At 33.3% G+C, this 15,956-nt stretch overlaps 1 protein-coding gene and 2 long non-coding RNA genes across 8 annotated transcripts in view; 2 read left to right on the top strand and 1 right to left on the bottom strand.

Annotated features, from left to right (window-relative positions):
* Positions 1-254, bottom strand: part of LOC106320796 — a 1,244-nt gene extending 990 nt beyond the window's left edge. Inside the window, exon 1 of the long non-coding RNA XR_001265923.1 lies at positions 27-254. This is a non-coding gene — a long non-coding RNA (uncharacterized LOC106320796). The remainder of the gene's footprint in view (positions 1-26) is intronic.
* LOC106320795 lies at positions 33-3,387 on the top strand. Of its 5 annotated transcripts, XR_001265922.1 has the most exons (6): positions 479-711; positions 1,043-1,693; positions 1,828-1,914; positions 2,265-2,436; positions 2,741-2,780; positions 3,091-3,387. XR_001265922.1 is itself a non-coding variant. In XM_013759149.1 (3 exons), the coding sequence occupies exons 1-3, from the start codon at positions 506-508 to the stop codon at positions 3,101-3,103; spliced, it is 252 nt and encodes an 83-aa protein (XP_013614603.1). In that variant the 5' UTR covers positions 33-505; the 3' UTR covers positions 3,104-3,344. The 5 variants fall into 5 exon arrangements, 2 of the variants coding, with proteins under 2 accessions (XP_013614603.1, XP_013614602.1); XR_001265920.1 differs by lacking the exon at positions 479-711 and having other exon boundaries at positions 1,604-1,693; positions 3,148-3,387; XR_001265921.1 differs by lacking the exons at positions 479-711; positions 2,741-2,780; positions 3,091-3,387 and adding an exon at positions 2,557-2,734 and having other exon boundaries at positions 1,604-1,693.
* A 3,149-nt stretch (positions 3,388-6,536) lies between these two features.
* On the top strand, positions 6,537-10,846 carry LOC106320794. Of its 2 annotated transcripts, XR_001265919.1 has the most exons (4): positions 6,537-6,788; positions 6,926-7,284; positions 10,210-10,436; positions 10,515-10,846. It is a non-coding gene; the product is annotated as an uncharacterized LOC106320794 (long non-coding RNA). The 2 variants fall into 2 exon arrangements; XR_001265918.1 differs by having other exon boundaries at positions 10,210-10,846.
* Positions 10,847-15,956: the final 5,110 nt, after the last annotated feature.

Raw genomic sequence — 15,956 nt, forward strand, 5'->3', positions numbered from 1 at the left:
AAAAAAAAAAAAAAAAAGGACAGAACCTTGTAGAGGTTGATCTTAGTGATTTCATAAGAGACTCCGTTCCAATGAGCTTTAGCCATATGGTATCCGATTCCCCAATTGGGTAAGAACTGAGCGACCTCTATTAAGTTCTTCTTCTTCCTTCGTTTTGGTTTAATCGAATCGGAGCTAGGGTTTTCGCTCGACGGAGATGCCGCCGGCGCAGAGAAATTCCTCAGGAGATTGCTCTGTTCATAAGGTTCGCCGCCATTATCTCTCTCTCTCGTTCCGTCACTGATCGGTGACTCAGGTTTAGGAGAAAGGAAAGAGACACGAGTTTTTGGTTTACTGAACCATTATCTATCTATCTTTATATACAGAATAGAGTTATCTCGAAAAAGCATTCTCCCTAGAAAGACTCTCCCAGGCCGCTTCCCAAGACGGCCGCTTGAATGGATTCTCAACGTTTCAGCTCCGCCGTCCACTCTTACTCGCTTTGAAGAATCTCCTCTGCTTGTCCATGGCTTCGATGGTAACTGCTCCTTCTCCGTCCCGGTCCGATCCACCGCCGTCCTTTGCCGTGTTTGTTGTCGTCTTCGGAGCTTCTCCGCTGGAGCCTCCAAAGCCACCAGATGACTCACCTCTTGCCATAGTGCAACCCTCTACTGCAGTATGCAGATCTTTTACCTTTACTGCAATATGCAGTTCCGCTTTTGGTATATTCAGGTTATATTCTCTTTCTTTGTGGCAGTTTGAAGGTTTCATGTCTTATATTACCATTTTCCCCGAGTATCGGGTGTTCTTAGACAATAGTTGTCTGGCTTCCCTCCTTATGAAGCTTGTTCTCTCAAAATTTCTACTTGTTTTAAGAAGTTCTGTTGCAGGAAGTTTAGTGTTGAAGATTAGAGATAACTCAATCTACGTTCTAATCAAGGGCTCAGCAAATTGGTGTTTAATCACCTCTGCATTTGTAGCCGATTATGTGATTGTTAAATGTGCATTCGTTGTTGTTTCAGTCTCAAGTTTTAGATCACTCTATGTGTTCTATATTTCACAGGGATACAACTCCATTTTCAGCTTAATTGGCGTAAAGTTCAGAAGACTTCTCTACCATATTAGTTGCTAATGTGTTATGTATGCCTACATCTATCTCTGTTTTTCTATGTGCTCAGCTTTTGTTATAGCTGTTTCTTTTACCAGTATGGCTTTATTGTCAAGTATTGTGAACATTTCTTCCTCCAATGGAGAGTAAGAATCTATAAAATGTTGTTTGATCAAAAAAAAAAAAAAGTTATCTCTTTCCTGTTGAAGCCACCTCAGCATCCAGGTCATAAAGTCGAGTTCCTACAGATTGACACGTGTCCACTTAAAAGAAACCGTGTTTCATTAAGTCGTATATGCTCATTCGTGATTTGGTCTTTTCGTTTATGTTATCTGTTGTTGTGTGTATGGGCTGCGAAAGCAATGGGCTACACTTAATTTTACTAAAGGCCCGTAACCTGAATAAGGTAAACCCTAAGCAACTCGCCATGGTTTCCTTCTTGGTTGTTGTACGACGACTGCTCATCTTCATCATCTCTACCACTGAAACGCTCCTGATTATTTCTTCTTTGTGTTAATCTCTATTAATTCTTCAACCACGATGTAGCCTTGAATGCTTGCTTCGCTTTTTGGAGTCGAAGTCGGTGTATCTGCTGAGTATAAATAGGTCAGTATTCTTCCTCTTACAATTATCTTATCAGCATGTTTAAACAGCAAAACTTCAGATTTCCAATAGGATTCGATATGTATTTCTTTCTAAGTATAACGACTAAACAGTTTGTTCTACTTACTGATTTGAAGTCCTGACGTTGTTCTTCCACTTCCTTGCGGCTGCTCAGATCTGTGAAGCCAGAAACAGGAGTTGACGGGATCCTCCTTGATGCTGAGGTATTCCGTTCTTGAACCCCATGAACTAAATTTTAAACTATTTCTTGCTTTTAATAAATATCCAAAACTCTGTATTAAGATCCTTATTCAAACTCTTTTGAATGATAAATCTTGGACCCGTTTGTTGATTATAAAGAAGTATAATTAACAAACGGGTCCAAGATTTATCATTCAAAAGAGTTTGAATAAGGATCTTAATACATAGTTTTGAATGATAAATTTTAAACTATTTCTTGCTTTTAAACTCATAAATATCCAAAACTCTGTATTAAGATCCTTATTCAAACTCTTTTGAATGATAAATCTTGGACCCGTTTGTTGATTATGCTTTCTTTATACATGTGTTGCAGTCAACACTCATGCCAGTCAACGTGAATGTCAACCGTCCTGCTCCACCGGCATAAAGAAGGACAAAGGGTGTTGTTACGTCTCTTTCTCCAGGTGGACCAATGAGCTTCAACGGACTGTCTCAGCCTTTACTTGCAAAACCTGCAACAATGCTAATGATGGTGGTGTCCTCCGGTATGTAGGGACCCTAAACACATTTTTTTCTTAGCTTTAGATACCTTTTAAATTAGTTAATTTGGCTAATTATATTTTGTTTTTGATGTAATGAATGGTTTAATGTTTTAAAAATTATAGATTGTGAAAGTTACTCACAGTAATGTGTATAAGGTGAAGATTTATTGACTAAAAAATGGTAGCTTCAGAGAAAGTTGGATTTGATTATTTGGAAGCATAAAGTGTTAAGTTCATGGCGAGAGAGAATCTTGTGCTGCATGGACTAAATCATCATATAGTTATTAAGTCTCTACATCGTTTTCAGTCTATGGAGCATCATCTCCCTGGCCTTCCTGCGACTCAAGGTATTAAATTTAATCTTTTTCAAGTTTGTGTTGTGTTTTGCGTTTCAATTCTTGCTGGTGAGCGATGAATATATTGTTTTATATAAGATCATAAGATAATTAATTACAGAAAAATTTAATGTTCAAATCTTCGTCTGCAGTGTAATTATGCTTCCACATATAAGTGGTAATTGTGATTTCCAACGATGTGATGTTTCATTTTCTGATTTTTTATTCACTTTGATCTTTTTTTTTAATTGTTTTATTTTATTTTCGAGGCAACTCTTTTTTTTTGTCACAGTCCTTCTGCTTAGTTACGAAATAATTTAAGTCACTAGGTTTGATCAAACTGGCAATGATGACGATGATATGCCTGGAATGAACTCAGTCTCTGCTAAGGTGGACGTTGGCGGTAGTACTCTTGAGGGAGCGCCGACTACGTGAGCAGATCCAAGTGATCTCGACACTAAGAAGCCTCCGGCTCGAGCATCTTTGAAGATGGCAGAGGAAGCACGCATGGCACAAGCGAAGATAACGAGAGCTCTGAACGCAGTATTTCCTATTTGAATAATGCAAACATATCAATGTTGCTTAACGAGTTTTTTTTTCTTCCGTTCCATCCCTTTGGATTTGCTATGTTTGGTTCAGACGATGTTTAAAAATATTTCTAAGTTTAAATAAATTGATGTATTTATGCCATGTTGTTTAATCATTACGGTTCCACTAAAAATAAAAACATGAGCTTCATACTTCGCCAAATATAGTCAGGGATAATTTGTTGCATTAATGTATAACTAGACCCTGATTCGCGCGCCAGCGCGGATTTGAATTTTCAGTTTTTGGTTATTTATTTAACTAAATAATGTATTTGTAATATTTGGTTTATTATATTCACCAAGTAAATAATTTTTTTGGCATCTTAAACTATCTATTTACGATGAATATTCGATATCATATAAAAAATTGAACAAATAGATGTAATTAGAGAATTGTAGCAGATATATAAAAACAATGTTTAATAATGTAAAATATGAATAAATATTATATTATGACTTAGTATGGCATAAAAGATTATAAATTAGTTATACATGTCTAAAGAAAATAAAATGATTTTTAAACTTCTATGAAAAATTTAACATATAAAAAAGGGCGATGAATTAGTCATCAAATTGTAAATATTTTCATAATTTTATTAATAATAAATTATTTATAGTCTTTATTTTTCGTCAAGATAATTATTAAATGTCCATAACATTAATATGTTAAAAGGCCATATTATGAAAGCCCATGTTGTAACCGTTTTTTTCGGGAAGTGTAACAAAAAAAAAATTACATTTAACTCTTCGTTTTGTTTAAGTTTGTGTCGGTAAAAGATTAAAAAAAATCTCTCTATCTTTTTCAATGTTCAATTTGAAGCTTATTATGCGGAAATCATACGCATATATAGGCAATTAATTGGAATCTCTATATCTTTATATTCTTATAAATTTTTAAATTTATTGTTTCCTCTTCTGCAAGCAAATCAATTATATAGGTAGGTTATATGCATTTGTTATATTGTAGTTAATATATTTTAAATATTACATAAGTCAAGTGATTCACGTTTTCGTAAAAATAAAATTCAAGTTCATTATTGGGCCGTACTCGTACATAATAAGGTACGTTAAATATGATGTATTTTTAGGTTCATTTAATGATATTAAGTTTAAATTTGATTAAGGAAAACTCATTAATTTAAGTGGAAAAGAAAAACATTAAAATAGGTAGGTTTATTTAATAACATTAAGTTTAAATTTGATTAAGGAAAACTCATTAATTTAAGTGGAAAAGAAAAACATTAAAATAGGTAGTTTAATTTAATTCTCAGTGGCATGGAAGTGTAAATAAGTTAGAAAACTTAGGGGTATTTTTTAATGGGTAATTCTCTTTCAATAATAGAGATTATATTTATAACATTCAAAGAATATCAACAATATTTCACAAGCAAGAATCTGTGCATCACAAACATAACGAGAATCAGCAGAACTATAACTCTGAATATTTGGCACTTCAAATCTTTTCCACACTAGGAAGGTTAAATTGCAACTTAAAAAGGAATTCTTCCCTTCACTAATTCAGAATCATGATAATTTTACTTTCACTACCTCTTATATCCCATTTTATAAATCTTTATATATAAAATTGAGTTTGCTTTCCTCCTAGGCGGACACGTCACTAATTCGAGTCTTGAGAAGCCGACACGTGTCCGCGTCCAAAACGCGGCGTTTCATTAACTTGGAGTTGGAGATCGTGTGGGTTTTTGGTGTAACTCATAAACATGCGGGAATATTGTCGTGTGAGCTTTAGATCAAATTAAAAATAATACTTTTAACAGTATAATTTTATATTTTAGTAAACAAATAATGTCGTGTTCTTCGTCTTATGAATACGTCATAAAACAACTCTTATGATATTGTTGATATTCAATCCGATCATACCGGTATGACAAATTAATGTTAATCAACGGAACCGAGTACAGGGTTTTAATTGGATTTACATGTGTCGAAAATACAATAAAATGTTTTTTTTATTTTAATGTGTAAAATAGTCCGTAAAAACCAAAAAAACTAGATGAACCAATAGGTTTATAGTATATAAGTGAACGTACATATAAAATGTATAATATTGTATAGTGAATGCAAAATTGAATTTACTAATTTGATATACATATATTGAGCATTTAACATATGAATAATGTTTTCGCAAAAAAAAAACATATGAATAATTATTCGCTTTACCCATTTACGTCAATTTATTTTTTAAGGTCCATGATTTCACGATAAATAGTGCTCCTAACTTCTTCTTTTTTTCCATACAATAGCGCAAACATATTATTATATATTACTCCACTTAGCTATTTGAATAAACGAACACTGATATTTGAAAATTTTGAACGATTCCCTTTGTACGGTAAACTGTTTTATTTCAAAGTATTAATACACCAATGCAAAAATATATTTTTCAAGATAATTACACGCATTTGCAGCATAAGCTCTTTATTACATACGAGCATAGATGCTATAAAAACACGTCCATGCAATATTATCATTTAATTTAAATATATTGTTATATTGTAATGCAAGTTTTCACAGTATTAATAACTTCTAAATTAATAGTAAAACCTATCTAATAAATTCTAAACTTTTTTAATAACAATAGAACGTACTCAATTCAAAGAGTGGCAGGAAAGTTGAAGTATAACTTTCATTAGGAGAAAACTATCACATTTTAACTAAAACATACACAGACCAAGCTACTCACACTAACAAAAAGTTGTTTTGGCTTAGATAATATAAGTTTTTCCTTAAAATATTTATGTGGCATGATCATTGCATAATTATATGTAGACATCATTAATCTTATTATATTAGATTGTTCTTCATAGAATAATAAAAGTTACTGTCATTTTAATTCAGTCCAAACATATTTATTAATATTAACAACATGATCTCTGAATTCTATTTATTTATTTTTGTTAATATTGTTTTTAATCTACAATTTTTTTTAAAAATGTTTATAAAATTAATGTAAGTTCATATAAAATAGTTTTTTTCTAACTTCCCGCCCGTAAGGCGGGCCGACCCTAGTCTATTGATATAAAGAAACGGTCTCTCTTCTCCTAGGCTGCCACCTCAGCAAATAGTCTTACCAGAACGCGACACTTGTGCAGTCTATTACTAAACTCTACGTTTCATTTATTCATGTTTGTAATTCGTTTGGGCTTTTGTGCATATTTGGTGTCTCTGTTAAGTTCTATGAATCCCATATGCTAAAGAATAAGTCAATATGATCGCAACGCGTCGTTTTGTATCATTTGGGTGGAAGCTCTTTCTCCGCCGTCGCGATATGAGGTCATACCCTAGGGTTTCAATTCAGTTGATTCATCTGCTTCCTACCGATCAAGAAATCCACCAGTTACATCATTACTCAAGATCTACCTTCAATACGAACTTTTCTCTTGGAAGGCGGTGGAACTTCGAGTATAAAAAGGTTAGCATCCCTACTCTCAAAACCATCCTATCAATCTATTGAAACAACGAATCTGAAAAGAGACTTCAGGTTTGTTAAAAATATATTTCTCTGTTACATAAATTTTTTTTTGACATTTTTGTTGTGTCTGTGTGCAGAAATTGAGTAGTTGAAAGAGAGGATGGCGAAACTACTGCTTGGTAAAGACATGTCAGGTTCTGGTGAAGGAGTTTGGCCTGCCATCTCGAACGCTATTACCAATCTCTAAGGTAATTAGCTTTAGCTATAGATAAATGGTGGCTTCCTCTGCCACGTGTGCCATATGATGGACTCTCTGAGCAGTCCAGGAAGAAGCTAGACCACACTCCTGATTTCACTAACCAAATCTTGAAATCGTGTATGTCAATCAACCTTGGTTTGAAATGGCGCAAGGCGAGACGAAGCGAGGAGGCTGGAGCTTAGCGCCCATCGCCATGGTGCCATTTTGCCATCGCTTTGTGTACCTGCAACACAAAAGGTACTCTGCAAGACCATCTATATACATATTAGTTAAACAAGAATGCTAAGACAGAAACTAAAAACACCAAATCCATAAATAAAACTCAAAGGTTCATATACCAAATTCAAAGCTGAAAACACCAAATTCAAAGCTAAAAACACCAAATTCAAAAGCAAATGAACTTCTAGTCAGATTCATAACCATTCTCCTCATACTCCAAATCTTTCTCGTAGCCAAACCCTTCCTCTCCTTCAATGTCATCATCATCTTCATCAACCAATTCCAAGTGCTTGTTCTGAGTTGAAGAACTCACAATTCCTTTCCCTTTGTTGTCCTTAGGAGTTTTTGCTCCTCTAGTAGTGTAGCTTGGTTCTTCAGCTCCCACTGCTTTGCTCACCACACTCCATGTCAAGTCTTCATCATCATGGACAAAATCATCATCTTCATCAGTGGACGAGTTTCCATCCATCTTTCCCATTAGCCATTCATTGATATCATCTATCTCATCCAACAAAATTGGATCCTTAGCATCATTTCTCTTCATCCTACCCTGCAAAGCACGATTGTACTTGCCAAACACCATGTCATTCAATCGGCTTTGAGCTAGTCTGTTCCTTCTCTTGGTATGCAGCTGTGTTTTATCAAATATCAGTCGCATGTTCATGTAAACTGAGAGTAAATATAGAGATTTGAAAAACTTACAAGTTGAAAGACTCCACAGTTTCTTTCACAACCTGTTGCACTGCATGTAAGACTTAGCATCTTGACTGCAAAATCTCTAAGATTTGGAGCTGATGATCCGTATGTTGACCACCAGTCAGCTGTAAAAAATAAGAATTCTAGACTTAGTTTAAGAATACAAAACGTACAATGCTTAAAACAACTCTATCATACCTGGCGATTTAATCTCCCTTTGCCTGATAGCCATTGGAAGACCAAAGAGCCCACTTCCCAGCGCTTGTCAACCATCTCAAAGAGCTTCTCATATTTCTCCTTCTTCCATTTGAAACTCTTAGCAATAGTTTCCTTCGCCCTATCCATTGCAGCGTAGATGTAGCCCATGGCTGGTTTCTTCTCGCCATCAACCATCCGGAGCACCTTCACCAAGGGACATGTTAGCTTCAGAGCATAAGCTATGTTCCTCCAGAAGCTCTCTTGAAGAATATACTGCTTCATCTTCCTTGCTCATGCTTCCTTAGGCCATTTAGACATGTTCCATTCCTCTGAGGTCACCATCTTCTTCAAATTGGCTTGCTGAAGGTGAAACTAAGTCATGGTGATGAAGGAAGTTGCAAATCGAGTTACAGCAGGTCGATGCAAGTTCTTCTGGTTTGTGAACCTTCTCATCATGTTGACTAGAGGAACACGGCAGTAGATGTAGGCATTGACAAACATACACTTCTTCATTGCGTTCTTCGCAGCATATCTTTCCAATGTCCTCCAGCATCAGATCAATACAATGGGCAGCACAAGGAGTCCAAAAAAGATGTGGACGTTTAGCTTCAAGCAGCTTCCCAGCCTTCACGTAGTTGGAGGCATTGTCAGTCACAACTTGAATCACATTCTTCTCGCCAACTTCCTCAACCATCTCATCCAACAACTTAAAGAGCATTGTAGCATCTTTCACCACCTCAGATACTTCTTTTGACCTGATGAAAACCAAGCCTTTAGGTTAGTTAACCAGGAAGTTGACTATGTCCTTCTGTACCACAGAATCACGCCATCCATCAGACATGATTGAGCATCCTTACACTGCCCACTCCTATCTGTGACCAACTAGCTGAGCATCAACGTTTGCTACTTCATTCTGAAGTAAATTGAAGCGGAGCTCGTACATTGAAGAAGGCTTTAATCCCATTCCATACTGCCCAATCAACTTAGTCATCTCCTTGAAACTGTCGTGTGTAGCAGCATTGAAAGGGATCCCAACATCATAAAACCACCTTGCTATGCCTCCACATACTTTCTCTCTTAGCTCCTTGTCACAAACTCCAAAGACTCCCTTCATATCCTTTCTGCCTTTCAAGATCTCTAGAGGCAGTGACGTCACAAACTTATCCAGAGGTCCACGGTTCTTCCTCTTGATAGTCTTTCGTTTTGGCTGATCAGCTTCCAAGTCCTCCACATCATCTTCATTCACGGCAGGTTGAAACTGCATTGCTAGAGCTGCTCTTTCTTCAGCTCTTTTCACCATGTAGTTTTGCAGCTCAGCTCTGACATGTTCTGGACAGATTGGACACTTCTTTGCATTCTTATACTCTCCAACAAGATGTTGCTTCAAGCGTAAAATACCAGCAGTCAGCACCTTGTAGCAGAAGATACATTTCCAATGGTTGACGTTGTTATTAACAATGGTTCCATACTTCCTTCCCGGATCCACTTGTTGGCCTTCTCCTTGAGACCCTCCTCCTTGAGATGTTCCAGCTCCAGCGTCAGACATGATCACCTGCAACATATACAAACATGGAATGAGAAAAAGCTATTGAGTAGATAAAAGAAGCCATGATATAATCAAAACATGATCACAATTCACAACTACTACGCAGACAAACATGAAATAAGAAGAAGCTACTGACTTAAGAAATACATGATCATAAACGCTTATTAAAGAAAAAAGCTACTGACTTAAGAAGAAGAAACTATGATCTAAACAAAGAATGAGAAGAAGCGTAAAGAAGAGAGTTACTAATGTATTAGAAAACCTTGCAAATGATAAGCTACTGCTGTAAGTTAAAGAGAAGAGAAGCTAATGATTTTATTTAAGGTTTGTAGGGTTATTTATATAAGAGAAGAAGTAGGGTTAGTGGGATTGTATCCTAGCTTAGTGGGATTGTGGATGCCCTCCTCTACACGCCTATAGTATATTTTTTTGATACACTAAATATTCTCATAAACCGTTTTTGATAACTGTACAATTTTGAATCAATTTTTTTTTTGTATAAGTACAACAAATCGGTGCTTTTACCACTTTAGCAAAATATCAAAAACGAGGAAAAGCAAGGATTTTACGTACCTCGCCTGGCAATGGGGTCCCTTGGCGATGAGGTCCTCGCTTGGTGGCGCTTAGCGCCATGGCGCTAAAAACGGTCGCTTTTTTAAACCAAGCAATCAACAGCATTGCTTTAGCTGAAATGGAAGTCCCACAAGCATACCGTGAAGCTCTTCCAGAGGTATGATAAAAACTTTTAAATCTCATAGCCATTTTTCTGAAGTTGCGTCTGAATCACATTGTTCTGTCAACATAACAGGAGGCCATGCCTTGGAGATTTTCTTATAGAAACATCACGTCTGATAACTTCTCAGCAGATTACTTGCTTGGAGTCAAGAACAACAAAACCACGTGCTCCTCCTTCAAATTTCTACTCTTTTGATTAAGAACTAGATACTGACCCGCGCAGGATTGTTTATAGTTTAGGTTTTTAATTATAATTTTATGAAATTTTATAAATTTTGGTTTGTGTCCAAATTGTATTTTTAATTTTTGGTTTGGTTCTAGTTCAGCTGTGGGTTTTGGTTTTCGGTTCAAGAAATATAGTAATTGTTCGATTATTTATGAATTTGCTTGGTTTCGGTTTTGTTATTTTGCTTTGGTTCAAATAACAATATTAGAAACCGATAATATTTTGAGTTCAATTCGAATGCGTGGCTCTGAATATGGATTTGGCATTTTATATCTTGATTCTAGTTTAGATAGCTATAATTTTGGTTACAGTTTTGGTTTTTATTTTTTTGTTATTGAATGACTTAATATCTTAAATATGTTTAGAGAATAGGTATATCTCAAGGTAATATATTTTAAATTTCGTACTTTTATGTGATCAATGTAAGCTGTATATTATTTTTGGATTTTATGTGATAGTATGGACTTAGTGTCCACATATATAATTTGAGTTTCGTAGTTTATGCTATGGATGGGCAGAAAATCCTGAATCAGAAGAACCAAACTGAATCGAATCTGAAAATATAGTATCAAATCAAAATCAAAACTGGTTAAATATCCTAAAAGGTTCAAAATTTTAGTATCTAGAAAACTGGATCCACCCAAAACCAACAAATATCTGAATATATCTGAATTAGATTTTTATACCTAAATATATTAATTATTTGAAGATTTAATATTCATTAAAATATCCAAAATATATAAGATTTTTTGAAGTTGTCCAAACTAATTAAAAAAATATATACAAATAATCAAAAGTAAATATCTAAAATAGCCAAACAATACTCGAAACACCAAAAATACTTGATATATCTATCGATTCTCCATATAAATATTTAACCCAAACCAATTTTTATGTTAATTTAAGTATTTTAGCATATATTATTAAAATTTATATGTTATATTATTTTATTTTTATATTTTGAGAAATTTCAAGTGTATATGAATTTTAAAATTATTGAAAATAATTTAAATGGGTAATCCAAACCCAAACGGAACCCGCAAAGATCCGGGCCAAAATTTGTAAATACCCAAATGAAGCTGAAATCTTTAATCTTGAAAATCCGAAACCCGAATAGATCCAAACCGAATCCAAAAAGGTATATGAATGCCCACCCTTGTGCTCTGTTTCATTGATTATGAGCAGCCCATGAAACAATATTTTTTACTCCCTTCGTTTCTTAAAGATAGATGTTTTGATGTTTACACACATATTAAGAAAACACACTAATCATGCATCGTTTTTTTAAATTATCAAATTCCAATGTTTTTTAGCCAATGGTCTTTCAATAAATCCAATTAATTTTATTGAAATTTGTAATTTTTGTATAAAAAACATAAAAAATCTATCTTTTTGAAATAAATTTTTTCTAAAACTTTTTTCTTAATGAAACGGAAGGAGTACTTGTTTAGATATGATAATGTGGCCAAATTATATTCAAAATTTTGATGGTGTTAAAAAAATCTCAAATTATACACGAGAAGTTAACTTAGGATTTGTCCGTGAATGAATAAATTAGAATCGGTTTGTTCACATTATGAAAAAATCTGAAGATATAGGATCAATAGAACATTTTCACATGCTAGAAATATATAAAAGACACAATGCAGAAAGTCAGCGAAAATGAGAGGGCAACAAATAACTTACTCGTAATGGTTTGCTGTGCTCCCATTACTATCATTGGATGTGACAACGCTCGTATATGTGGCATACTCAGTGCCATAAGACTCCAAAAGTAAACACCAGTGCATGCCCAGTAGTTTTTGCTCTGTCAGAATTCTGTAGAATTAGAAGAATGACCGCCATTTGTATCTAACTTAGTATTAGAACCTTGATATTCCTTGAGTATTCTTTATTACTCTCCATGGACGCTTTTCTAATTGGTCTTTTATTGTTTCTACTTTCTTTTGTTTTTACCTCAACAACAGTGCCAAGATCTTTGCACTTCACTATTATTCTCTTTCAACCTCACATATGAACCCTTCACTATGATTTCGTTGAGATTCACCGTCTGTGCAATTCTCACAAGTATATCTTTCTTAGCTATTCTCACGTATGCTCCTTCTTTATCCCATGAGCGTGTAGCTTCCTGCAATGCAATGAGCAAATTATATCCACAACAACAATCATTAACTCATATGAATTGCTCATAATCTGAATCGGTGACATAGGTAATGGCATCAAATACATACACACACAAAAAACCCTAAATCATATGTAAACTAACAAATCAACTAAATTCTAAAAACTAATTAAAAACTCAAATTTTATTTTGCTAAGATTTTTAGTTTGGATTTGGAATCAAAACCCAGATATATTAGGTTTCATTGGATGTAATACATTGGCTTTGAGCCGATTGATTGATGATCTTCAATCAGAGGGCATCAATGGTATCTTTCACTCCTAACCCAAAACCCTAAACGTATCTCCCACCTATCCAACTGGTTTTTTTTTTTGACTTCAAACGGCCATTCTATTATCCAACTGCTTTAAACCACGAGAAATACACAAATGATCATTACTATAAAAAGGATAACACTATTCTTAAGCAACATCCGATAGAAAGAGAGAAGCAAACAGAGATTGAAGTCGACTTTTTTTGCTGGAAAATTGTATAAGGCAATAAGCATGTTCGTGAAGACGAAGAATTTTGTTACGGTTTAGAATTATGTTTGTGAAGGATGAGATATTAGTTGGTTTAATTTAAGTATATTGGTTACCATATAAAATTTCATATGAAGCTTGTCTTTAATTATCTTTAGTCAGAATATTCAATGAGTTCAAAAATAAAATATGCCATGGTAAATCTCAAATAGGACTTTGTTTTAATAGATTAGATAATAACACTAATAATTTGTTATATACCACATCTGTTTTTATATAGTAATTTCATTACTCTTTGAATATTGTTTAAGAAGTTTAAAGTAAAGTGCCAGTCGTTATTTTTAAGAAATAATATTTTAGCTTATTTAGTCAATAAAAACTACAAAATATAAATGGAAACCTGATGTGATCTTTGGCTGATTTATGAAGTAAAAGACATGGAAGACATTCATAAATCAACCCATGACGTTAGCTAACATGTCTATCCCATTTTTATGAAGTTACACAAAAACGAGTGGTTCTTTTGCAGTTTAAGAAAAATGATGAAAATCAGAAACTAAATTGCATGGAAAACTTCTATCTCCTGCATGCAAGGAATGCTTGTTCAAAAAACTTTCTCTCTCCTCCATGCACTGTTTTGTGATTTCTTTTGTATTAATTATCTAACTTTCTCAACAAGTTTAGTTTTTTATAAATAAGTTGTAATCTCTATAGAAATAAAATAAGCTTTGAGTATTATTTTTGGAATCTTGAGAGGGATTCTCACTTTTCTTTCAATGGTGTGTAATATCCATTGATCTTTTCGATCCGTCTTGCTACGACATATCCAAGGGATCAGACCGATTCATCCTGGTTCATCATATACAATCAACCTTATTGTCGTTTAAGGGCATCATATCCTAGAGCATTGAGTTGGTATATCGGAGGCCTTCTGCATCCTTCGTGCGACCTTTCACTCTACATCCTTTTCTTTGAAGCTCTACGGTTTCATAGCATCAAGTTTTATTCCCTTTACCAATTTAGAATGCCGACTCCCCGGGAGATTTTCATCAAAACCTTTATAGAAATGATTAACCTTTATAGAAATACAGAAAATTGTGTATTTTGGTATTAATACACTACGTGGAATCTAGCAGAATAAGTTCTTATTATATTTTTTAGTGAACAAATTAATAACAAACTTATGGTTCGTTTTAAACATCACATCACAAACAACCTATTTCATCTCATTTAACAATTAGAAATTTATAAATCTTCTCTAATTTAATAATTTTATTTATAACTTTCAGGTTTTTTGTTTGTTTGTTTTATAAGGAAATCAGAGGTTAAAAATTGATATGAATCTTGGAATTGAAAAGATAAAAAGAAACAATTATTATTAGGGCTAGCATTTCAATTTGTTGTATTTTTCAGGTTATAACCGTTTATTTAGATGAAAAGTTGTCTTTTTAACACTTAAACCTTTTCAACTCTATTTATTTTACTACATACATCTTTTCATTTGTAGGTTCTTGTTGCATAATCTCATTATAACAAGGAGAACCATTTTATACTGTTAACAATATTCTAAAATAATTCAGAATTGCATACCATTTTAGATCCAGTGAAAAAAATAAAAACTCATTTATGTTTTTTTTCAAAGACCTTTTATTTATCTTATTTCAATTTGAATAACTATTTCTGATTTGGAATTTGATATTTTTGTAAAAAAGATTTAAGTTGTAAAATGGTTTTCTTATTTGGTTGTGAAATATATACTTGGGAAAATTGCTAAAAATGACTCAAAACTTGATTTTGAATACAAAAGTGTACCCCAAATTCAATCAAATGCAAAAGTAACCTACAAGGCTAGTGAAATTACAATAACCTCCTTATTATTAAACAAAAAATATGTATTGAGTTTTACCATTTTAATCATCCGCGTGAGAAGACTTCCTCATAAAAGACTTCTTTGTAAGTTTTCTAGTTCAGTAGATCTTAAAAAATAATTTTAAAATTTTATAAAAAATATTTTGATGGGAAAAAAATTAAAATCATGTAATAATAAACATTTCTAAATGATGTAAATTTAGGTTTACTAAAATTGAATTATTTTAAACATAGATGAGTGAAAGTAGATTAACTCATGATAGTCTTTGGTTTAGGGTTTTGCAACATATGTTATAATGATGTGGGTATATTTAGGGTTAGATTTTGAAATTTTATCTTTTGTTTTTTTTAAAACAAATTTGACTTATATATGTTTAGTGACTATCTAACTTGATTTAAACACTTTCTAAGTATCTTAAAAGTTTAAGGAAGTGTTTTTGTTTAGTTATTTGATTTTAGGGTTCCACAAAATTTTAGTAGAATTTAGGTTTCACACCTCAATTTTAGAAGAATTTAGGTTTCCCACCTAAATCGAAGTCTTCTAGAAGTCTTCTAGGGGAAGTCTTCTCATGCATAAGATCTTAAAAGTAATTAATAAATTTTGTAAAAAAATATTTTGAAAGGGAAAAAATCAAAATCATGTATTAATAAACATAGATGAATTGATGTAGATTGAGTCATGATAGCCTTCGGTTTAGGGTTTGATAATATATGCTATAGTATTGTTGATATTTTTAGGGTTGGATTTTGAAATATTATCTTTTTTTTTTAATTTGA

The sequence above is a fragment of the Brassica oleracea genome, unplaced genomic scaffold (assembly GCF_000695525.1).
Source record: "Brassica oleracea var. oleracea cultivar TO1000 unplaced genomic scaffold, BOL UnpScaffold01068, whole genome shotgun sequence".
Lineage (NCBI taxonomy): Eukaryota > Viridiplantae > Streptophyta > Magnoliopsida > Brassicales > Brassicaceae > Brassica > Brassica oleracea.

Bases quoted from the DNA above. Each gene is read 5' to 3' on its own strand.
- LOC106320795 (XM_013759148.1), top strand. From the start codon at position 506: ATGGCTTCGATGGTAACTGCTCCTTCTCCGTCCCGGTCCGATCCACCG. The intron at 712-2,740 runs GTTATATTCTCT...CATCGTTTTCAG, and splicing joins TCCGCTTTTGGTATATTCAG to TCTATGGAGCATCATCTCCC. The intron at 2,781-3,147 runs GTATTAAATTTA...GAATGAACTCAG, and splicing joins TGGCCTTCCTGCGACTCAAG to TCTCTGCTAAGGTGGACGTT.